Here is a 24,211-nt window from a genome sequence, read left to right on the forward strand (position 1 = left end):
AACAGATGCACCCATCTCTGCTTGAGAAGGAGGAATTATTAAAAGAAAAAAGGCATCTGACTAAACCATGGCTGAGTGTTTTTAGGAAAAGGAGGAGACTTTCCAGCCAGCACGCCCTGTGTTTTAAGCATTCCTGGAATGTGCCTTGCACCAGACGGGGGGCAGGGGGCTGAGCTGCACCCCCAGGGAGACGTGGCAAAGAGAGTTTATCTTTTGGGAGAGGGAAGGAACTGGTTCTGGCAGCTTTTTCTTGGAGGGAGATATGGGGAAACCACCGGGAGCTTTGCAGATCTGTCCTAGCTGAATGCACTGCACAAATGTATGGGGTGTGAGTGCGATTTCAGGGCTCAGAAAAATGTGAAGTATCTCGCTACAGACAGACACAGTTCTGCTCCAGCAAAACCACACCAATGTGGTGTGATATGACACAGTAAATGTGTTTATAAACAGAAATGTCAGAGAAAAACTACAAGGGGATGTGGACAAGCAATATGAATGTGTGACATTGAGTAACATGTGTGTGGGGGGGTATTTTTCATTGTCTTTTAATGTTATTTGGGTCTTTTTTAAAATCTCTTTCCTATCTTCCTTCCCCACCACCCCTATAGCCAAGCAGATGGGTGTTATAGGGGTTTGAAAGAGATGCTTTGGCAACCTGGATTGTGAATGACATTGGTGGTGAAAAGAAGATGATGGGGGGATATCAAAGGAGAGGGACAAGTCATGGATGGAGAAGGTGGAGGGAACTTTGACTCGGGATGAGATGAACCCTGAGGTGTAGGTAAGGACCATGAGTTCCAGTTTTCAAAGCAGCACCTTCCAATCTGCATTTTCAGTTCGCAATTTAAGGACTTGATATGAGAATGTGTCCTCTTGCCTGTGTGATACACAGCTGAGCTGAGCCTGTGAGGCAGAGGGAGCCAACCGAACCCCTGAAGAGAGCAAACCTCTCCTGGGTTTTGACTAAGCTGGGCTGAAGGGCTTGGCAGGGTGGATGCCAAGACCATGTGGAGGAAGAGGTAGAGGAATGGGAAAATCAGTGGGCCGTGTGGAAGAGAAGTTGTGTGGCGAGGAAAGGCAGTGAGCAGTTGGCAAATACAGTGAGTAAATGGTTTGTGTGTGTCCCCTGCCACGAGGGGCGTAGGCAGGGTGAGCCGGGGTGAGTGAGGAAGTGGCGGATCAGAAAACCAACGCAAACTTCCCACCCCCCATATTAATTTGAAAATGGGAAGCAGTGTGTTAAACTTCTATCGTTCTTCAGGATCCTTGCCTGCAGCGCAACAGCAAAGAGAACACAGCCCCTGCTGTGCGGAGCCCTTTCATCTGCCCAGCGCTATTTTGCTTCTCTAAGTGGATGATTTGTGTAAGCAACTGCTGCACACCATGAACAATATCTACAAGTTATACAGCAGTTATGTTGCTCTCAGGAATTCCTTTAACACTTCAGTTTAAGAATTGACACTTGAACGTTCAAATGCTTATGAAAAAGTTGGGAAATTTTGTGAATATGGCTACATCCAAATTCTTTAGTTACGTAGCTCAAAGGAGCATTAATTCATTCTGTCTTTCTAGATGTATTTTTTTTTTTTTTTTGCGTTTCCCATCTGGAACAGCAATGCCTTTTTCTCCAAGTGCACTGCATTCTAGAGCCAGTTAGGAAAGCACAATATCTCCTGTATCTGCGCAGAATTCCCCGCTTCCTGTCACTTCCTAGATCTGAGTGAAATACCAGCCTCCTAGGAAGAGCAAGACGACCACACAAGACCACATGTTGTTTACTTTGGGCTGATTATTCACATGTTATGAGCAGCCAAGAGAGAAGACTGTTTTCCCCTAAGTTCTATAAGCATAATCCCATCAAACAAGTGGCTGTCTTTGCTTTAATAAAATACGTTCGAGAAGGGATGATGTCTCCCCACTGAGATACAGATGCCTGTATTTGAAAAATACATCTCCTCTGGCTTCTTTTATCATTCGCCAGTAAGCCACCCATGCTGGAAGTAGGCATTCACGTGTTGCTATGTTTCTTTTCTTTGATATCACTTGTTAAATGTTAATTTGGGAAGTGAATTTTGATTCCTTTAAGCAACCTTATTGTTGCACGTTTGAAGTGTGCTCTCTCACCTCTTTGTTCAGCACACAGCGCAAGGTGAATTTTCCATGGGACAGTGTGGCAATCAGGGCAGTGATTCCCAGAGGGCTGTACGCTTTCTGTCTGTCTGTCTGTCTGTCTGGTTTGCTGCCATGGGCACCCACAAGGTGTATCTAATCTGTGAGGTGCAGCCTCGCTGTGCTGGTGAGGGAAAGGTCTGGAGGGCTTCTCCTTGTTTTTTTTTCCAGGTCTCTTGGAGAAATTTCTGTAATGCAGGAAGCACAGGACGGTTTGGGGGTCTGTAATATCAATTGGGGTTCTGGTAATGGAAGATTACATCATTTGAGCTCTATTAGTTTGCCACACAAGGCGAGATTATGAGTGCTTCTGTTAACTGAAAGAAATAAAGCTTTTTCTATCAGTGGAGAAGGAAGAAATCCTGTTCTGTTAAAGCTCACACACCCCCGAATTATGTACAACCCATTCTCTGCATTATGCATTGAGGGACTCGTTCTGTGGATGCTCGCATCTCTGGCTCTGTAGTACTGAGAGGCAGAAATGCAGGAGCCACTTTCAACTCATTTTCAGGAATCATCTTAACTTCTTCTTGTAGTCAGGCTCTAAAGGGGAAATCCAAACCCTACAGGAAACAAAGACAAACTGCAGATGTGTTCATCACTTGAGACTGGGAGTTTGGTGTCAAGTTTCAGAAATTGCAGCTTCACGCTTCCCCTCCTTTGCCATGCAGGATCTCTCTCTTCGGAGAGGATGCATGTGCTCTTGCTGCCTCTTTTGTGTACTTTCTGTCCTCTTTGCTATACACCCGGGGTTCATCCAATAGATACTATTTTGTACCTTGTGTTGCCTTTTACTTTTGGAATAAGAATACAAATAGCTGTTCTGGGTATTTTATGCTCTAATAGTGAGTACAGTCAACAGATGCCAAGATGTGATAAATCAAACTGAAGTGCTGTCTGAGTTGCTTCAGCTTGGAAGGGGACTGCTGTAGAAAAAGGCAGTGATGAAATCAGAACTGCATTTGCAAGCCTGTAAAGATTCAGGTCAACAGGGTTGAGAGCACAAATTGATGGAGTGTGATGTTTCCTGCTACAGTAAATGTGGAGGTTTCACAACAAAAAGACAAAGGGAGTGTTACAAGCATACATGATGCTGAGTGCCTGATGCTGTACAAAAGCCTGAGAGCCTTGAACATTAGAGGGAGAGAGCGCTCAACATCTGGTATCCATGTGAAAGCAAAATATCCTGTATGTGTTGAAGGTCAGAGTGACCTGGGATGCTACGCTGACATGGCTGTGAAAGAGCATAGGCTGCTTTTTACTTTGTGAACAAGTTTTCCAGGACTGGAGAAAATAATGGAGAGAAATGGGGTTTGTTCCTATAAAGCCTTGCAAGTGCTTTCACTGCAGATGGACTGGATGTGCGCCACTGAGAAAGCACTATCTGTCCCTCTCATCTCTGCTCTACATAGATTTCTGGGAGAGGAGAGAGAATTTACCTCTGTGTTTGTGTCCTCCTCTCAGGTAAGACAGAAGCTCACTGTGACACGTGTTGTATTTTTTATTGTTTACTGTTGTGACTCCCTAATGGGGTAGAATTGCTTTGGTTGTAAATGTCATGATGGTCTCCCTTCCTTTTTTCAGTCTCTTCTGAACACTCAGTATTTAACCTTGTGCTCAAGAGCGGTGTTAGCAGAGATGAATATGAAACGTCACTCATATACTGGCAAGTACTTCGGTCTCAAGGCAGAAAATACGACACGGTCGATGCAGGCGGCCAGAATGGTTCCCTGGTATTAGCGTTGTTTTCTTCACATGCACTAAAATCCATCTGGATCCCATGGGAGCTCTGAGCACGTATCTGAGCCAGAGCTCACTCACTTAAATGTTGGAGTCTTTACCATTTATTGATGTATGAAAATGAAAACTGCCATGTTGTAGTTTATTAAGTCTAAGCAACAAGTGTCTTCTTGACTTAAGAGTCTGTGCTTTCTCCAGTGATTAAAATTTTGCCTGTTTTCCTTCTCCAATTCTTCCAGGTGTGGTGGACTGAGAATGGTTACACCTCTGTGCCAGCGCAGAAGCCACGGGGTGGGTGAACCCTGCCCTGTTGATTGCATATGACAGCATCCTGCTTTCCTCTTCTTCTGGGTTTCCAAATGTGATTTTCAAAAAAGCCCAAAGCAAAGTGACAAAGCTGCAGACAGCGGAACTGAGAAGCAGGAAGAGAGCAACTAGAGGGAGGCATGAACCTGCACAAGAAACAGTAGGGACTGGGAAGCTGCTGCTTGTGAAGAAGCCAGCAGGGTCACAACTAGCAGTTGAGTGCGTACAGTACAAACGAATCTAGCATTTGACACTGAGAGCAAATGAAGTTTCTAATTTATCTCTTTTTAAAGGTAGCGCGTCCAACAGATAATTCTGTTTGTGGGGGGGAAAAAAAGGAAAAAGGGAAAGTGTTTTGAAATCAAACATAGCTACATCCTCTGTACCACATCAAAGGAAAAAGATAAGCTCATATGGAGTTTTAGTACTTAGAAGGGGCTATAGGAAACCTGGGGAGGGGCTCTTTTATCAGGGAGTGCAGAGGCAGGATAAGGAGTAGTGGTTTTAAGCTGAAAGAGGGGAGTTTCAGGTTAGACATTATTGCTGTGTGGGTGGTGAGGAACTGGCACAGGTTGCTTGGAGAAATAGTGACTGCTCCATCCCTGCAGGTGTTCAAGGCCAGGTTAGATGGGCTTGGAGCAACCTGATCCAGTGAAGGGTGTCCCTGCCCGTGGCAGGGGGTTGGAACGGGATGAGCTTTAAGGTCCCTCACAACACAAACCATTCTGTGATATTCACTATATTATATAGATACATATACATATATTGACAAAATTACTTTGCAACACGTCTCAGCTACAGGAGAAAATAAGTGAAGGTGGGATGACTTTGAACTCAGATTCTCATATCAGCCACTACAGAAATCTTTATTTTTTTAAATGTAATTTCTTGCTGTTGCTGTCATGAGAGTTACCCATTTCCACTCCTTTTGTTTCCAGTCACTCATAGCTTTATGCAATTCAGTTTAGGGATTGAGTAGAAACGCTTATCCTAAAACTCCAGGACTCTCACAACACATGGCTTACAGTAAGTGCTAAATTTAGAGTAAACTGTTGTTACAGCTATTGTTGAGATTTTCTGTTGCTTTTCATCTCTCAGTATCAGAAACCAATTTGCCTTACAGTTCTTTGTTTTGTATTTTAAGAGGAATTGCAATGCCCTGGATGTGACTTCTGGGAAACCTCTTGCCACTGCTTGAGTTGGGAACACTAGAAGACTTGGCTATGTGTTGCTTCTGAGCACTGTATTTGCTTCTATTGGTAATGAGCATGAATTTTTCTTGCTCTGGGTGCACGAGCACCTGAGAAACTTGAAGTTTCATGATATGGAGATCTGCTATGAAGGATAAATGAATTTTGAATTAAAGCAAACTAAATGCTGATTATGGAAAGAAGGCTGATGTGTGCATCTTCTAGGCTTTTATCTGCATGTTTTCGCTAGTGAAGATTGTAAGGCAGAGGTGAGCACTTTACTCAGCTTTTCACAGTTAATAACTAGGCAGTGTGTTCCTTCCATTTGGAATCCAGATGGTAACAGGGATGACACTGAGAAAATTGCCGCCTTCCTCTAGAGTTTTCTTGTTTAAAGTGCATAAAAAGTTATCTATTTATGCTATGAAAAATAGCGATGAACACCAACATTAAAGCTAGAGCTATGTGACAATTTCTCAAATGTCAGCTTAGCCATGTGGTAAAGCTGTTGCGCTTAGGAACACAAGGGTTATTACCTTCTCAGGTAGTGATCTGCGAGTGCATTACCATGATGTACCCTCACAGCATGTGTAATTTGTTGATATTAGATTCATCTTACAAGTGAGCGAACTGAGGCATAGAAGCATTAAGTGCCTATAGTAAAGCCCATAAATTTCATACTTTCATAAACAGGCTTGTTAGTGATGAGGCACGTGGCTTGTCTTGGGCTGCTACTCATCCCCTACTCTGGGAATGAGTACATGACTTGCTTGCGGCTTTCGGACTAGCTCTTGTGTTCTAACATACTCGGAAGCTTCACTGAAAGTTGACTCTGAGTTGCACAGAACTTGAAAGAAACACGTGCCTGCCATTCCTCATCTGACCCTCAGGTTAGGTGAGGCATTGTCGTTAACTTTAAGGGGCTTTGACTTCAAGGAGCTTTGGATCAGGTCCTTTGTGAGACTTGTGTTTTGCAGTGGGAGCAAAAGTCAGTATACATATGTCAGTATGGAAGGTCTTTAAATGCAAGAGCAAATATTGGAGAGTTGGGGTTGTTCAGCCTGGAGAAGACAAGGCTCCAGGAAAACCTTAGAGCAGCCTTCCAGTACTGAAAGGAGCTACAGGAAAGCTGGGGATGTGTTCTTTATTAGGGATTGCAGGGATACGACAAAAGGGAATGGTTTTAAGCTAAAAGAGGGGAGATCTAGATTAGATATTAGGAAGAGAGATTTTCCTGTGACGATGGTGAGGCAATGACCCAGGTTGCCCAAAGAAGTCGTGGCTGCCCCATCCCTGGAGATGTTCAAGGCCAGGTTGGATGGGGCTTTGAGTAACCTGATCCAGTGGGAGGTGTCCCTGTCCATGGCAGGGCCTTGAAACTGGATGATCTTTAATATCCCTTCCAACCCAACCCATTCTATGATTCTATGAAATCAAGGGCACAAACACGCCTTTTCGTTGTGTCTTCCTTTATGGTATCAAACCCAGCTCTTCATCTCTAATTTTACTTTCATTGAAATCATATATATGAGTGAAAAGTATTGATCATCTTTGCTGTCCTTTCCCAACTGCAGCAACTGGAAGATCTAAGTCATAACTAAGTCAATATTTGCACAGCAAAACTCTCCTCCTTTTTTTTCCTTAATGGTAAATTCCCAACTATTATTTCCATTAAAAGTCCATGTGCAAGAAAAAAACCCCAAACACCCAACCGCTGTGTTCTCACCATTTCTCTTCTCTTTCCGTTTTTTTTTTTCCAGATTCTCAGATGATTACTTCAAAAAATGCACACGATCAGATGTTCTTTGTAGTTATACTGCTATCTAAAGCTTATCAAACAGGCTCAGCTTCCAGCAGGAGCTAGCCCTTTAACAGTTGTGTCTTGTATCTTTATTCTTATTAACTCACTATGTGGAAAAAGAAAGATAAATGCAGCATCAGACGACAGATTATGCCCATAATGAAGGGTTAGGCATATATTTTCCATGCAGCCTGCAGAGTCATTTGAGTCTCTAAGGAGGTTTCACATTGTCTTCATAATGGATTCTGCCCTTGTTAAGTTTTCTGACTGTCCTCAGATTTTTATTTAGAGATAGGGTTCGCATTATATTCTCTTCACAAGCTATGTTGTGAAGAATTCCTGCCCCATGGGATGCCTCAAACCTCAACTGTTGCGTCCTTTGGTGACGGAGGTTGCTGCCACAGGAGGCTTTCTAGGAGACAGGGTTCTTGAGAAAAAGAATCTGGCATCAGCAACGATGTTGTGACCTTTACATCTTTGAAGTGCCTGGCTCTGTTTTATTAGTTTGAACGTTTTTCAAAGGGGGAATCTGGAAGGTGGGAGCAACAGCATAAGGTTTATTCTTAAATGTCATAGCCTAGGTTGGGAGTGATGCAAAGGTGAAAAGGAACGTGCGAGGGGCAGTTGCTGAAAGTGTAAGAGGCCTGTAAATGAAATTTCCCATGAAATTTCATGAGGTCTGTGGGAGAGAAAATCAATCTGAGTGGAAGAAAGAAACCTCAAGATTTCATTTATAAGAAATAGCTAGTGATCTTGTCTCCAAAAAAGAAATTACTTGAAATTAAACACAAATTTTTGCCACCATCAATGGTTTTACGTCATGCGATGCATTATGTATTTGTAACACAAGTAATTTTGAAACACAAAAGGCTCACATTTTCAGTTTCAGTTGGTTTTAGATAAAAATACAGTTTCTACAGGGTGTAGCTTGAGAAAGCTGACTTATGGCAGCAATACAAAAGTGGCATATGTTTTTTAGGCAGTTATTATCCAGTGTCTTCCTGTCACTTCTCTTCATGTCTATAGAAGGCTCAGGGATTCCTTCCAGGCCTTTTTAAGATTAAACTGTTTTTCAAAATCATGGGCTAACAGATGGAGAAGAGTTCTGGTCATCAGCTAGCCAAAATAAAAATAGTTACAAAGAGTTTTCAGCAATAATTATGCATAATTATTGACCAGTATTCCTATACTTCTGTAACGTGTGTGGCTCATCTTGGTAATTTTGTACAGAGCTTCACCTATGTGAAAAGTAAGAGACTTTGGAGCAAACAAGAGACCCTATTTGCACATGCGGGCACCTGCAGAAGAGCCAGTCTGCCTCTGCTCTGGTGGGAACTGCGGGGTATCAGAGCCTCTGGATGCTTGAGAGTGCTCTGTGTTGAGGTGGGTGATGACCTGTATATAGTACTGACAACCGGAAGCAGCAGGACAAGATTCCAGTGTTCTTGTTTTCAGGATCAAGAAGGATCCTGTTTACAAAGACTTGTAGTGATAGAATGAGGGGCAGTGGGTATAAACTGGAGAGGGGCACATTTAGACTAGAAATAAGGAATTCTTCACCGTGCGAGTGGTGAGGCCGTTGCCCAGGGAAGCTGTGGCTGCCCCATCCCTGGAGGTGTTAGAGGCCAGATTGGATGCGCCTTGGGTGGCCTGATCCAATAGGAGGTGTTCCTGCCCTTGGCAGGGGGTTGGAACTGGATGATCTTTAAGGTCCCTTCCAACCCAAACTATTCTATGATTTTATTATTCTATGATTCAGAGGTGATTTCCTAGGATGCCATAAGCACGGAAAAAGGATTTCTCCTTGTACTGAAACAATTTAGATTGACCCAAAGATGCTGGGTGTTTCCTCACATTCTCTTAAAGTCCTGCATAAAAACTTGTTGATAAAACCTGACACATTGTCTTCAATTTTTGAAATTCCAAATTTCTGGAGCTGAGCGGGGGACCAAATATCCCATGGAGCTAAGAAATATGTCAAATAAAAATTCCCAAAGTGGCTAGAAAATCCAGAGGCTCGCTGAGGTTAGGCTTTATCCTACCAGTTAATATGCTCTTGCTGTCTGCTCAGTAATTTGTCGTGAACAGGGAAGAAGAATCCAGACTTGGCAAGCCGGTGCCGCAGACAGATTTTGTCAGATGAAATCCCAGTAGACATTAGGCCAACATCAACTGCTCCTGAGCTATCACATGGGAATGCACAAGGAGATAAAAGGAACATCCTAATGGGCGGATGCCCTGTTTTAAGGGGAAGAGAGGGGAATCTGGCTGATGGAATTTTTTTTCTTTTCTTTGTGGAGTCATTCTGAGAAATGATGGAAAATGCTGGTTCTAAATGCAGATGCAATCCTGTCCTTTCTTGAAATCTTCATTTAAAGTTGCTTAATTCCTCTCTCTTACTTTTTTTCTACATATCGGAGATGTTAATCCTATCTGCCTTTACCTCAGAGGGTTTGTGAGGGCAGAGTTTGGAAAAGAATTCACATCTATGCAAGGAATCCACAAGTGACTGCAGGGGTAAAAAAAAACCCAGACCTACCATTGGGAAACTCCAGCACCAGTCAACTACTTTCTGGAAGTGGAGTGTCCTGTTACATAAACATCCTTGAAGCTTTGCAGAAGGAGTGACATTCACATCACATATGTGGGGCCTGACTAATTGGGCTTTGTGTGTGAAGAACGGGATGGGGAGGATGAGGAAGTGAAATCCCCAAGGTGCAAGCTGGGCCTCCTTCTTCCCATGGCCTGTGCTGTTGCCTACGTGTTGAAAAGGGGTCTCGGAGCCTCCTGTACCACTGAGCTGATGACTGGGAAAGCTGTGGGCCCCACAACCCAGCCTGCATCCTAACTCTGCCCTCAGCAGCAGTCTGGGAGGCATCCTGCTCAGCCCAGCAGCCAGATGCAACAGCCTTCAGCAGTCACGCAGAAAGCAGCCCTCTGCCCAGAGGTTGTTAATGTTCTTTCATACTAAAATCTGCATTAACTCAGTGGTTCTGGTCTATGTACAAACAGAGTGCAGACTGTGTAGCTCCTGGCTGCTTCTACAACCCGTGGAGAAGGAGGCTGCTAACTTCAGGAGCTGCAGGTTGCCCCTTGGAGGAGTCCCTGCCTTTCCACTGAATATGTGAGGAACCTAAAATCCCACAGTTGCTGGTTTGATGGTCAAAGTTAGGTGGCACCATCATCCCTTCATCCAAAACTCACTTCAGAGCCAGGGCCCAGTTTTCCACAGTCCCACCCCTTGTGGCGAAGTGGAACTGTAGCAGGAGTTGAAAGTCACTGCTTTGTTTTGCAAACACTGTGTAAAGCCTTGTCACTAGACCCAAGCAAGGAAAATAATCTGTTTCATTCCCCATCTCTTCGGAGAAAATTGTGGATAGCAGGCATGTAAATAACTTGATAGCATCTACTATAAAATTCACATGATGATTTTCTGTATTTCATGTCAGATACATAATAATGGCTTGCAGGTTTCCCGTTCCACACAATAGCTCTCAAGGTAACCGGTTAGATTTGGCAATTGGAAGGGCGGTGAAAGGAACTGATTTCCAAGCTGAAAGAGCCAGTGCTGAACTGGTTAGGAAAGAGTAAAATCTGAATTCCCATCTCTTTTTCTTTTCACAGCTGTTAGGAGTTCAGTGGGTTGAACTGCAATCCTTCAAGTTCATCTGTTGACTTCAACACAAAACTATTATAAACTGTGCCTCTAAAACACGTGATGAAACATTTCTTGAGAGCTATTTATTCCAACTGCAGCAGAGGAAAGTTTTCAGAACACCCAGCATTTGCTAGAGGAAAGGTCTCTTGAGCTTCGCGAAAGGAGGAATTATTTGCATACCAACGTAAGTTGCTTTTTGATTTTTTTTTTCCCTGCACTATTGAATAAAATCATACTTTTAACTTCTCCCCCCCTGTGGCAACATGATCAAGTTGCACAAAGCTATATTTATGTTCCTGGCAAAGTGTTTCTATATAGTTTTTTTTTTTTCTTTAATGGTGTGGATTGAGGATTTTATAATCCAGCATAGAACTCAACATGACTTAATATTATATATTTTTCTTTCCTCTTATGTTTTCTGTATCTGAATAACAGTTCATTCAGTTACAGTATTAATATGGAAGTATGATAGACTGCAAGCTTCAATGAAGTGTGTCCTGCAAGCTTACTATTTACAAGTAGCAAGGAATAGTTTGGGGGTACATTTCTTCAGATGTTTCTTCTACATCTTTGATCTAAAGTTTGATCTTATGTATATATACACATTCTCCTCCAGGCTTCAGCTGTGCTAAAACTCTTCCCATGCTGAAAATGGACCATGCAAATATGACCCAAGCCATGCTTGATGCTGAATCCCGCAACACAGAGAAGAACAACGGCAACGAATATTTTTACATTCTGATCGTCATGTCTTTCTATGGGATCTTCCTGATAGGGATCATGTTGGGCTACATGAAATCTAAAAGAAAAGAGAAGAAGTCAAATTTGCTTCTACTCTACAAAGATGAGGAGAGAGAATGGGGGGAAGCCGTGAAGCCACTACCAACAATATCGGGGCTGAAATCTGTCCAGATCCCCATGATGCTGAACATGCTGCAGGAGAGCATGGTGCCGTCCCTGTCCTGCACCATCTGCTCAATGGAAGGCAGCAGTGTGAGCTCTGAATCCTCCTCCCCAGACATACACTTCACCATCCAGGAGGAAGTGCTGGATGCTGAACTGGGGGAAGTGTCAGAAACACTCCTTCATGAGAGCAGTGAGGGATCTGCGGAAAACATCCACAAGAACTCCTAGCACTTGAAGGACTCCCTTCATCAGCTGCTCAAGCATGAGCGGAGCTCCCACTAAGAACTTGTGGTTCTACTTTCCTGATCTCCAATGAACTCTCAGCAGGTATCTGTTTCCCTGGGCCCAAGGCGTTCCTGAGAGCTGGCAGGACAAGGGAGCGGTGGTACTCAACACCAAAGTGTAACTTGCACGTAATTGGGATGCTTAATTTTATTTTTTCCATTTTTATTTCTTACCACAAGAGCTAAGAATGAGGAGAATATATGTATAATTTCTAACAAGGTAACCGTTACTGGCATGTCTCTGCATATTTCAGAATTCTGCAAATATCTGGGAAATGTTTAGGGAAGCCCCAGTATAAGTGCCTGATTGTTAAAGATGATGTGTAATGCTCATCCCCACAAAACTGTGGTAGAGTAGGGGTACTTTTACTGTGTTTTTCTGATATTAAACCACAGCCAACAGCAGATTTGCTCAGCAAGGTGCCAGAAACTGAAAACTGGTCGATGCTGTAGTTGAAGGGAGATTGCAGTGTGGCTGGAGACTGACTTTTAGGCACAGAAAGAATAAAAGAAAAAGAAAAAAAAAAAAAGAAAAATGAGAAGAGGCACTGAATTTCTAGGAGGATTGAAAAGCCTAGTTTCGTGTCTATGCCATTATGTCTACCTTTGCTTAAGTTGCACCTGTACTGGCTGGGTCAGGTTCACTAACTTCTGCTGCAATCCAGCCTTTGACTGAGTTACCAGTAGGAATAGTAGTCTTGTATTTTCGCTTCTGTATTTTCTAAAGACATGTACGTTTGATCAAAAAAGGCAAAGATCTGTAAGTAAAAAAAAAAAGACATTAAAAGATCTTTGTTAGAAAGTGTAAGATGTAGAAAGGCTTGAACAAATGCTGCTCTGTTATGGCCCCTTGAAAAATATGTGGAATTCAGAATAGAATTTAATGTAGCAAGGGTGAAATCCTGGTTCCACTGAAGTCAACTGAGTCCTTCTGACTTCAGGGAATGCACAAGATTTTGTGCCTCTCTGTTGGAGGTAAATTCTCCGTTTGAGGTCAGTAAAATGGTACCCATTTACATCATTAAAAAATCAGGCCTTTCTGCTCTATTTCAGCCAGTGTAGATAAATGTTGCATTACATTGTTTTCTTTTTTGTTTATCACCTCATAGTTAATTAGTAACTACCCACAAACTCCCCTCTCTGCCCCCATTAAAATGTACTGTGATATTTTTCAAATGAAAATATTCATATTTCTTATGAAATCAGTTATTAAATTATTGCACTGTTAAAAGAAGTAATGTTAATATTGTAGCAACGTATGATTATTTCAATCATACCTTATATTTTATTATAACTTATTACAGTGTTTGGATTAGTTGTGAACCGTGAGGTCTAAAGAGCCTGAATCTAAGCATTGCACAGCAAAATGTTTGCAAAATGTCTCCACATATTTCCTGCACTAAAATAGCTAAATGTGATTTATCTACTGGCGTTAGAGCTTGAGAGACAGCTTGAAAAATATGAACGCTGAACAGCAGAAACGAACTGAGGCAAGAGGCTGCTGTACATCTGCTGTTTAGGCAGGAGAGCTCTGCTTTGGGCTTGAAGGGTTAATGAGATGGAGCCTGCAGAGGAACCACTGTCTCTCTCCCTAAACACAGCAGAACAAAGGCTCCATTGTGCTCAGAGAGAACCTGGTTCAGTTCAGGCTGAAGGCAGTGGGAGTTTTTTCCAGCGACTTCAGTGAACTTTGGATCAGACCATATAAAGCTTTTTGGTAGATTTACTCCAAAAGGGACTGTTTTAAGTTTGAAAGAAGCCAAATTAAGTTTGGCACTTTGCCTGGAATCACTTGAATCCTGAAACTTTCCAAATGAGACTGACATGCGCGAGTTGTCACATTTTCCATTGCTTTCTTCTTCGTCATTTTACCTTTGGTATAAATGTATTTGTATCTGTAAAAAAACCTGATGTATATAATTCCTAACATTGAGTTGTATATAATTGTCTTATGTATTTAAAGTTTATTGTTTCTACTGGCACTAATTTTTATTTAAATAAAGAAACACATTTCCTGGCAAAGTTTCCATGTTTGTTCACTATGTCAAAAAGACTTCCAGTAAAGAGACCGGGCAAAATTTCTACGGGATCCTTTTCTTAGCCTCTTATTTTCAGATTATTCCTTGTGTTTGACAGCAGTGCAGAGCTGTGCGCTGACTGGAGGGCTGAGCCGGGCACTCCAGGTCTGCCTTGCGTCTGTCCGAGCTCTTTGGGGCACTGGGCACCTTCCTTGGGCTCAGCTCTGCCCATGTGCGGGGAGGCTCGCAGGGATACCTGGAGTCCTCTTGCAAAGAGCAGGGGGTGCTGGTGAGCCGTCAAGGAGGCTGGCAAAACTGAGGAGCTGCTGTGAAAACTGTCTCTCTTATTGAGCCTCTTGAAAAGTCTGTTTAGAGTTTTCCTTTTCTATTTGGCAGTTGGGTGGGGTAAGGTGGAGGTTACGGGCAAGTATCTGACACAGGTACCTGTTCCCAGTGCTTGGCGATGGAGCGTAGCTGGATTTGACTCTGGGTCTTATTGCTACTCTGTCATTTCCAGCATCTAGGGATAGGGGAGGTTTGGGGATTCTGGCTCCCAGTGTAGGGCAGAAGTGTTTAGAGGTAACGCTGCACTTCCAGATCTCCAGGCCAGGTTGGATGGGGCCTTGGGCAGCCTAATTTAGTGGGATGTCCCTGCCCGTGGCAAGGGGTTGGAACTGGATGATCTTTGAGGTCCCCTCCAACCCTAACTATTCTATGATTCCATAATCTCCTTCAAGCTGCGACAGTATGTACAGGGTCGTAGGCACTGACTGAGACCTACTTGCAAGGGGTAACTGAGGTTGTTTAAAAAATCAGGTTGCGATAAAGTTATATCTGCTTGCTTTCCCACAAAACCTGTTCCCTTGTGCTCTGCTTTCTACGCTCACTCCCAGTTAAATAATCTTGGAACCTGTTCACAAGCTTCTGTGGTCTAAATCTACTCCTCAGGAAGACTGCATTTCCCTCCAGCAGTGTAATCTCCCGGGTGTCCTGGAACAGCAGGTCAGTAACGTTGCATCTTCCACATTTGCCCATGTTGCTCTCTTAATGTTTCAGTCTTTCCATTGTCACAATAATGAATCAAGAGACTTCTGACAGTGCTGGTGATAAGAGGGGAAAACCAGAACAAAATGTAAATTACAGCTCTGCTTTGTGGATCAAGAAGCTCGCTTATGCCAGCAGTTTCTTGTATTAAATTCAGCTGCTATAAAGGGAAACACTACGTGCTTTGGGGTCTATTTGCACTCAAGTGAGCTGGAAAACACAAAAACTTGGCCACTTTCTTGCAGACTATGACAGAGCTATCCTTGGCCCATGTGGTTCAAGAAAGTATGCGTGATGGTTTGGTATGTATTTGTCTTCAACCTAGGCATCTGTCTGCCTCTAAATTAGTATTTTAATGGCACCGGGGGAAAAAAAAAGAAGCATAAATATATTTTAGGTGTAAAAATTAATTGGATGTGCAACTGAATGCAATGACTCCTTGAAGACAGCCCAGTGACTGCAGACTACCTGGTAGCTACTATTCCAAAATAAAGGAAGCATTGTTAATCTTGAAAAACTACAGATGGAAGGAAGAAAATCGCTCCCATTAAGCTTGTTTCAGAATCCTTTTGACTACTAAGGAGTAAAAGGTGGCAATAATTTTATTTTTCCTGAAATGACAGACATTTCCAGTGTGCTTTTGCAATTGAGTTCAATCAGATTCAGTGCTAATAGATCTTGGCTTGAAGGTACTGATAATTGACTGTAATCTGACTGAATAAAGATGATTTTATTTTTACAAATACATTTTTTCTTAAAAGAACACAGCAATTAGGCTCTCATTTCTTGGCAGCACTATACCTCATACATTTGCTGGAAGACTTAACGTATATCACCTTTGACAGAACAGGAAAAGATGGCCCCATGTGGCCAGTGTACAGGGTCTGGCTCCATGACATACTGTAAATCTAAGTGCCAGACCTCAAGATTACCACATTGGCGTCTGTGGTAGGAGCTGGCTGGTTTACAGTCCTAAGTCCTACATCCCATACAGGTGCACCTGCAAGGTTACTCATTCAGCAGACTGAACCAGCTGAATAACTGACATGGAAAGGTAGAACCCACCTCTTCCACAGGTACAGGCTCTAAGGATGCCAGGCTCTGGACCAGGGAAAGAGTTAACCAGGGAAAGAAGTTTAACGAATAGGAGACAATCCAGATTCCCAGGGCTGGAGCTAAGGTCACGGATAGATGTGTGTGAGGCCAGGAGCCTCACGTGTTACAACTCATTGAAAAATTTCTCTTCCCAGCTTGGTTGTCTCACAGTGGCTTCCCCTGGGTCTGTCCTTTCCTCAGCCATGCACCCACACCCAGCCAAGTAATCAAATCTGTTCTCACAGGGTTGGAAAGGAAGGAAACAGGTAAATTATAACAGTCCTTTGTATCTCTAGTTCCTCAGTGCATGTTGGACAAGGATAGGTGTACTGCTTGGGGACAAGGAGCACACAGGTCCCCAACACAGACCGTACTTTTATCACAGCCATTTCAACCAAGAGAAGATTAAACGACTTGCCTTTAATTTTCATCTCAAAATGTCAAGACCTTGTGAAGACAGCAGGAGTCCCCGCCAGGTGATAGGTTAACATTCTCAGAGATGCTCAAAGTGGAGTCCTGGACTGTGTAGTTGGTTGTGCCAGATGCAATTTTACCAGAGCTGGACCATGGTCTCCTGTGGTTGTTGACCTACCATGCTCATAATTTAATCTTTTTGGACCTTATTGTTGTAGTGGTAAGATTATTTTTCTCTGAGTTCACAGTAACACTTCAGATTTGAAATAGGAGTTTTGGATCTAGAAGGCACAAAATTTCATAAAATTGTTTAGGCTATTTTTTTTTAAGCACTAATCATATTTGCCTCTGTGTATTTTGCTGATTTGCTTTCATATTCTTTCCATTTTCGCACGCCTTTGCAGTTCCAACTGCATGCAGCCAAAAATATCTGTGAGCTAAGCTGCTGTCTTACTATATTGACGCTTCTATATCTGTCTCAGCTAGGGGAGAATATAGAAAACAATACAAAATCAATGAGCAACAGAGTTTTTCAAAGCTTAATTTTGTTTCGGTTGAGTTTGGGTAGGGTTCCAGTTTATGTCAGACCAGGTTAGACTGGGACTTTTGGCATCCAAATGAATGACAAAAAGAAGGGTGATAAAGGCTATTGAGTGGTGCATTACAGGTTATTTTCCCATCTCTCTCCCTGCTGTTTAATTGTCCTGTGCTTCACTTGATTATTAGATAATGCTACTTATATTCCTGTCTGTGAGAAATTGATGTGTTCTTAATAGACATGAAAGCCCTGTGATTCTTAGATGAAAGTTACAGTATAAATACAACGCATTTGCCCACCTAGGAACAACAAAAATTCCACCCCTTCCCCACCATCTCCTTAATACTATTGGATGTTAAAGTAGCCACGGCAACAAATTGCAATTGCTAGCATCTGTGACTATCCAGAGGGATGCAGCTCATCCCACTGGACCTCATCAGGTTGGTAGAATGCATCTAAGAGGACCTTTTTGCTCAGTGGATATGAGAGAGGAGATGCTGGTGAGCAGGGCAGTGCAGGGATGTCGGAGACCAAATTCAGCTCCCTCTTCTGCTCCAGGTTCACCGTGGTACTCTGGAAAATTACTTGTTTTGATGAAAACTCTGTGAACTGAAAGGAAGAACACATCTTTGTTGCCTAAGACTGATGTGAGAATAACTATGCTGAGGATCTCAAGGTGCTGAGCTCTGATGGAAAGTGAGAACGGACTGGTGATTTGTTACTCTCTGTACTCAGAGAAGGAACCACTAAATTAAAGAACCTCCTCTGGGGTGAACTCCAGCTGTTTGTCTGAGGCTGAAATGTGATGTCTCCATCCCCTGCAGCTCAGCTGGGCCTGGAGCAAGCCTGCAGTAGCGCTGTCTCCCTGGGACAGCCGTGTCTCATCCCATCAGGGAAAACATTAGCTGAACAGTGCAGGCAGGAGGACATGGGATGCACAATGTTCGCAAGAGATTTTTAATGCTATGCTAGAGAACACATAAAAGACAGGACTTCTCTTCAGGAGGAAATGAAAACCACACACCTCTAAGGATGTGTATCCTCCTTTCTTTTCAGAAAGTGATAAACTGATTAAGCAATGTTTCCTATAAGAGGCAAGAGAGGAAGAGAAAGAGAGTGCTACTGCTACTAATTTTTAATAATTGGTATGGAGCTATGTTGTGGCAGACCGATCACCCTGAAATGCCACACAGACAAGGCCCAGTAGTGCTTCTTTCAAGGACTTAATGGAGCACTGTCTCATCATTTTCCTTACAAATACCTGATGCTACAAAGCAACCTGTTGTTATTGCAATTCCTGCCAGCAACAACAGGTTAATGAGTGTCATTAATTGCTTTTCAGGACACTGGCACTGTGCTTCTGCTGCACTGGAAATCAGGGAACACTCTTGACACTTGCAGAAGCGTGAAGCGTTGCTGGGACTACTGAAAACCCAAGAGCCACTGGGACTTTTCTGCAGGTGTGACTTTCCTCATGCAGCGTTGCAAGAAAACACTGTGGAAAGTCCAGGGTTGTGCATGCAACCTGTTCATATCTGTTAATTTTTGTCAGTTGCACAGGATTTTACACCAAAGGATGCTGATAATGACCTTTACGCTGCTGTTGAACTTAGTTTAAAGGGTGAGTGGTATCTAAAAATGACAGCAAGTAGGTGATGTGATGGTAGCACCCATCCGTATTGACCAAGGAACTGCTCATTGTGCCTTCAGCAAAGGCAACAGCAGCAACAGCTCTGTCACGTTCTCTCACTAGGGGTCTAGCTATTCAGTGTTACACATAATTAACTGAAGTCATACCTAATGAGCTGCTCTTTGCCCAGGATGTGTATCTCAGATAGATTCTCACTGTAATTTTTTTTTTCTCCCGTATTTGTCAAGAATGAAATCCCAGATGAAAAGGACTGTGCAGCTTGCCTCTGTGGGGAGCCGTCATCAGGGAGGTGCAAGCGGCTGCCGGCGGAGCTAACTCTCACCATGTTGCAATGGCAAGGAAAAATGCTGCCCTAGTGCTGGCTGCTCAAAGTTTCTGCTGCTTCAGGGGAGCTATAATATTGTACGTAGTGTTTGGGTGGATATTTACATACTAAGTTAAGCATTGTTATTATAATAAAACTCATGAAGGATATACAAAATATCACAGGATTCTTTTTGTCAGGGAAAAGAGTTTTTTCCACGGTTTCTCTTCCCTGAACTTTAGTGAAGTATACTTACTGGTGAAGTACCATGATCAGCAACAACAAGAACATTATATTCACATGGGAAGAAAAGAACATGACATTCATATAGAATAGGCAGAGCTTTGGGGTTAAAAGTATCCTGTGTAGCAATATTTGTGAGATACATGTGTGCCAGGGAAGGATCACAGACTCGGGAGTTTGGAGCAAAAGTACTAGACTCCTTGAGTCCTTGTATTTTATGATGTCTAGACAGACAGTGAATTTACCTCATTTTTCTGTTGAGAGCTGTGCCAGTTTGGGCTGGGAGAGTCCAATAAATGGACTTTTATCTGTGCGTATGTTCCTAATGTTCCTGTTTTTTTCCCCCTCACTCCCATTTTTCTACAGGACTGTAGCTCAGGGAATTTATTTTTTTCAGGCCTCTCCTTATATCCTTTCTCTTTTCTGCAAAAAAATACATAGCTTTGGGCACTTAAGTCAGGTTGAACATGATTTTTTCTGTTCCTTGGCACTTTGTAATGGTGACTGCTACCATCTCTTTTTGAGTAGCGCAGTACGTGCTTTCCTAACACCTACACAACTCACACACTGACATATGGTTAACATCAATTTTATAGGGGGCTGGAAGTACAAGAGATTGTGTTAATTTTTTTCCTGTTATAAAGCAGAGCACAGGATTTGTTACTTCTATGTGGGTCACCAGTTCAAATGCAAACCCAGGACAGGACTTAGCGAGCTTGACATGGGGATTTGATGACTGTTGTGACACTGACTGTGAGACTGGTACGCTCAACACACTGAAAAGAAGCAGTTTGAAGACAAAGAGGAGACATTTTATGCTTCAGCCTGCAAAAGCAGCAGCAAGCCTGTAAACTGAGTGATGTGAGTTAGCTAGTGAAACTGCTGGCTGGTGTGGAATCGAATCAGTGGAACCTCCTCCCCACTGACCTCCAAGCAGGGCCTGGTGGGCTGTGGAGCACGGTGATGAGCACTGACTCCCCAGCTGGTATCTGCTACCAAAGCACAGCCCCAGCTGCCACCACACACAACAGGCTCTTGGGCCATCAAGGTATAAGGTACCACCCCCTTTCTTATGCTGACCCCGATTTTGGAGGGGTAGACCTTCCTCCCACAAATGTTACAGGCAAAGTAGCATCAGGGTTTGGGGAGGCTCAGGCTCCAGGTAGGAATTGGGGAGATAACCCTGCATGCTCCTGGACCCCTCCAAGCCAGGAGACTGTCTTTCAAAACGGATGTCACTCCCTTTCACTTCTTCGTTTTTTCACTTTTTGTTCCCTCTGGGCTCTGGAAACATACACTTTATTGCTACACAGCAACTTCCCTGAACTCTATCTGGGAGATTAATGGTTTATTGAAGAACAGGCAGGATTTAGATTGTCATCAAGAGACCCACAAAAGTAAGCATGTAAAAAGTGTTATGGAAACAGAGCACGGCCCTTTGGAGTTTTCAAGGGTAGAAGCTGGGCTATACACGTCCTGCATCCAGCTCCTGAACACTTTTGCTGGGGGCACGTGTGGAACAGCAGTGGGAATCATTATTTGTCCTGGAAATTAATGAGTCCCTCGTGAGGTGATTTGCTTTATGTGCACCTTTGCACACAAGCTGATTTTTTTTCCAGGGTAGTGGCTCCTTTGTTTGTGCATATGTGTGTGTGTGTGTGTGTGTGTGTGCATTTTGTACGTCACTGGGAACACATTAATGGCCATCAGGAACATTTCTTTTGGAATCCTAGCAGATATCCCCAGTGATCCAATTTGAAGCGTTGCCTGGAAAATGATTAACTCCTCTCTTTGGTCTATAAGGGATAGGATTACACAAATCTGCTCCGTAGCTTCAGGCTGCAGCCAGCTCATTCCTGTAGACATCCTCATATTTTTCTCCAGGGACTTGCGCTTTTAGGGAGTCCTGCACGTAAGCTATTGTTGCATCTGAAGGCCAAACTGTTCCATTTAAGCACGGGTCCATAAATGTGGCTGTGCTACAAAGCCCTAGGGAAAGACTGGCCTGCAAACATCCAGCTGAGCCGTGACACAGTGAAAGCAGCACCCTGCTTTAACGTCAGCTACCCTCCTCAGCCTTTTTTCTTTCCCTGCTCTCTTGATCTTTTTCACGAGATTCATTATTGGTGATATTTTTCGTGCATGGAAATAATGACTTTATATGTACTGTAAGTACTGTGAGATTAGCTATGCAGTAAAAGTGCACAGTTGCTACCACCGTTCCCCTAATTATTGAAAATCAGCTGAAGTTCACTGTTTCCCCATGCAGTTGCAGAGCTGAAAATTGAATGCTGAAGTTGCAATGCCACAGCTTGCTTGTTTAGGAATTGGTTTCTTTGGGTAAGAGTTTAAAATAGAAGCTCTGAAGATTTGTTAGGACAGCTCATCCTCACACACGTAACCATTTGCTCCATTACCTTCAATCCAGCATCTTCTCCCCCTAATACTCCATTTTTTCCATGGGCTCCCTCACCCTTCTCAGGACGACAGATCTCTTTCTGTTTAGAATAACAGAAGTAAAAGTAGAGTAGTAAAATAAAACCTATTTCTTTAGCTTTGTATACTTTTTGTCAACCAGATAAAGGCATCGGTTTGCTCTTGACTCATCTCACTGGAGGAGGTTCCCCTATGAACGGCCCCAAAAAAGCTTCAGTGGCTCTGGACCCTTCCAGCATTTCAGGCATGCCAAGGGTATCTCCTCACACTGGCCTGTTTTATTTTTGGTTCAATTCACACTGTTTTCCTTGCCTTTGGCTGCAGGTGTCCCCAGGGGTGGGTTGGGCTGCAGTCTGCCTTTAACCTGCTGTTCACAGATGCCGATTTTGGCATTTTTCTCCCCACTCTGCCCTGGCTCATCCAGAGCCTCGCACCGTGAGGGCGTGGGTGGTTATTGGGTTGCCCCAATACCTCCTTCCACCCACAACAGGAGGTGAAGAAAACCATTACAGAGACAAGGCAGACACATCTCACGGCCGCGCAGTTGCCTTTGCACAGATTCCATGTGGCCTGACATGTGCATTGAGTGATTGGAAGTTATCGAAAAACCCTGTCTTAATGGAGCTGATAGACTCTCAGAAGAAACTGTCAGGTGATAAAAGCCATCAAATGAGAATTACGGCCTCTGAGCAAGGCTAGCAGCAGCACACAGCTCAACCAGGGGCTGCAAGCGCCGCAAAGGGCTCACGGCCACACAATGGGGTATCTCTGAGAGGTTTCTGTGGTGGGAAGCCTACACCAGTGTTTTTTCAGGCCCATGGACATCCCAGTGTTTCCCCCTTGAATCTGTTTGCATGGAAGGAACCCAGAAACAGAGATGGACCCAAGGCCATGGCGAGAGGCAGTGTCAGAGACCTCCCCATGGGAGTTAAGGAAGGTCCTGCCATGGTCAGGATGGAGGGCACCACGTGGGCCCACCAGCCACCACGCTCATGAGAAGAATAACAAACCCTATGATTTGCTCCACAATTGTGTCTCTCAGGTGCTGTTGCTCACAGCTTTATGCCTTTTCATTCCTCCTGAGGCATGTTATTACCGACAGCCGCCACACCACAGTACACTTTATTGCTTAATTACATATTGCCAGTCTGAGTAATGTCTCTGGTTGCTAGGCTTGTCAAGCCCTATTAACTGATAGCATTTGCCTTCCAGCTCTGAAAAGCCTGGTGAAAGATGCACCGAGCTTCTCCAACAGATATTTTATCATCGCTCGTCTCTAACATAAATAACTCTGACGTCTATTCATCCTTTACAAAGCTGTTTTTTGAAGGCTAGAAATGAGCATGGAGAATTTTGGTGAATGCCTTCCTGTTACACGGTCACCCTGCCTGGTGGCTGTGGCCGTGGAGGCGGAGAAGGGATGTGGCCGATCTGTGCTGATGGCAGCAATCACAGCTGTGGTCTCAAGCACAGGGTAATCAAAAGCAATTCCTTCCCACAGCCTGAGGTCTTCTTCAACTTTGCCTTGTTGATATTTGTGAAACCTCTAATTCTGTGCCCTTTCGTTTTGCTTTGTGTCTGGGGATGATACCGTGTCATTCTCTTTTCTCAGGAGTTTTAATATTTCCAGTGACTTATGAAAAGGGCAATTCTGTCAGGCATTTTGTGACCTTTAATTTGGGAGAATGTCATTCTTGAGGATGACTGTGGTAGTTTTGTCTGCTACTTTCCTCGTGGTGATAATTTTGTGATGATGGCCACTCTAGAAAACCCAACTACAGCTTTCTCACTGTGGACTAATGGAGCCTAAGTTTACTGTTATTTAACGCCTATGATGAAGTACCCCGAATGAACCAACCAGCCTGGGAAATCAGAAGAAAATATTCTGATGAATAGAAAGTTTGTTGGGAAAATGATATTTAGGTCACCCTCAAACTATTTATGAATTCAGGTCAAATTCTCTACCTCGTTACTCTTGGGATTTTAGTTTTTTTCTGGGACTGGATTTTTCTTCACAGTCATTTTTCCCTTTTACTTAACTCTGGGGTTAACGCATTTGCCCAGAAACTGGGAATCCCTCAGCCAGTTCCAGTCTGTGCTTGGTGGAGCTGGATAATGCAGTCCTAGTGAATTACCAGCAATTTTGAGTATCTCGGGAAGAAAGGGCAGTACACTTGCACTTGGTCCCATTGCGAATATAAAAGAATACACATAAAATATGTATTTCCTGAGCCAGAGAAAAAGAAGTGACAACTAGTCCTTAGGCCACTGCTTAGCAAATACATGGAGGCAAGACTATATTGTCTTTCTGTTCCTGCTCGGGTGACTATAACTTGTATAAAAATGTATGAGAATGCCACAAGACTGTAAGATTTGTCTATGCTGTAGCCTGGAAGCCACAGTGCTCTCTAAAG

The 24,211-nt window shown here is 43.4% G+C and overlaps 1 protein-coding gene and 1 long non-coding RNA gene across 2 annotated transcripts; both read left to right on the forward strand.

Moving 5' to 3' along the window:
* Positions 1-8,436: 8,436 nt before the first annotated feature.
* Positions 8,437-13,226, forward strand: KCNE4 (potassium voltage-gated channel subfamily E regulatory subunit 4). Its single transcript, XM_054074439.1, has 3 exons — positions 8,437-8,589; positions 10,831-11,048; positions 11,481-13,226. Exon 3 carries the CDS (start codon positions 11,507-11,509, stop codon positions 11,996-11,998), a length of 492 nt encoding a protein of 163 aa, XP_053930414.1. The 5' UTR covers positions 8,437-8,589; positions 10,831-11,048; positions 11,481-11,506; the 3' UTR covers positions 11,999-13,226.
* Positions 13,227-14,458: 1,232 nt separating this feature from the next.
* Positions 14,459-19,398, forward strand: LOC128853057 (uncharacterized). Its single transcript, XR_008451280.1, has 3 exons — positions 14,459-15,074; positions 18,506-18,623; positions 19,042-19,398. It is a non-coding gene; the product is annotated as an uncharacterized LOC128853057 (long non-coding RNA).
* The last annotated feature ends 4,813 nt before the right edge of the window (positions 19,399-24,211 follow it).

Source organism: Cuculus canorus, chromosome 9 (genome assembly GCF_017976375.1).
Source record: "Cuculus canorus isolate bCucCan1 chromosome 9, bCucCan1.pri, whole genome shotgun sequence".
Lineage (NCBI taxonomy): Eukaryota > Metazoa > Chordata > Aves > Cuculiformes > Cuculidae > Cuculus > Cuculus canorus.

Excerpts from the sequence above, each read along its gene's own strand:
- KCNE4 (XM_054074439.1), top strand. The coding sequence starts at position 11,507 with ATGCTGAAAATGGACCATGCAAATATGACCCAAGCCATGCTTGATGCT.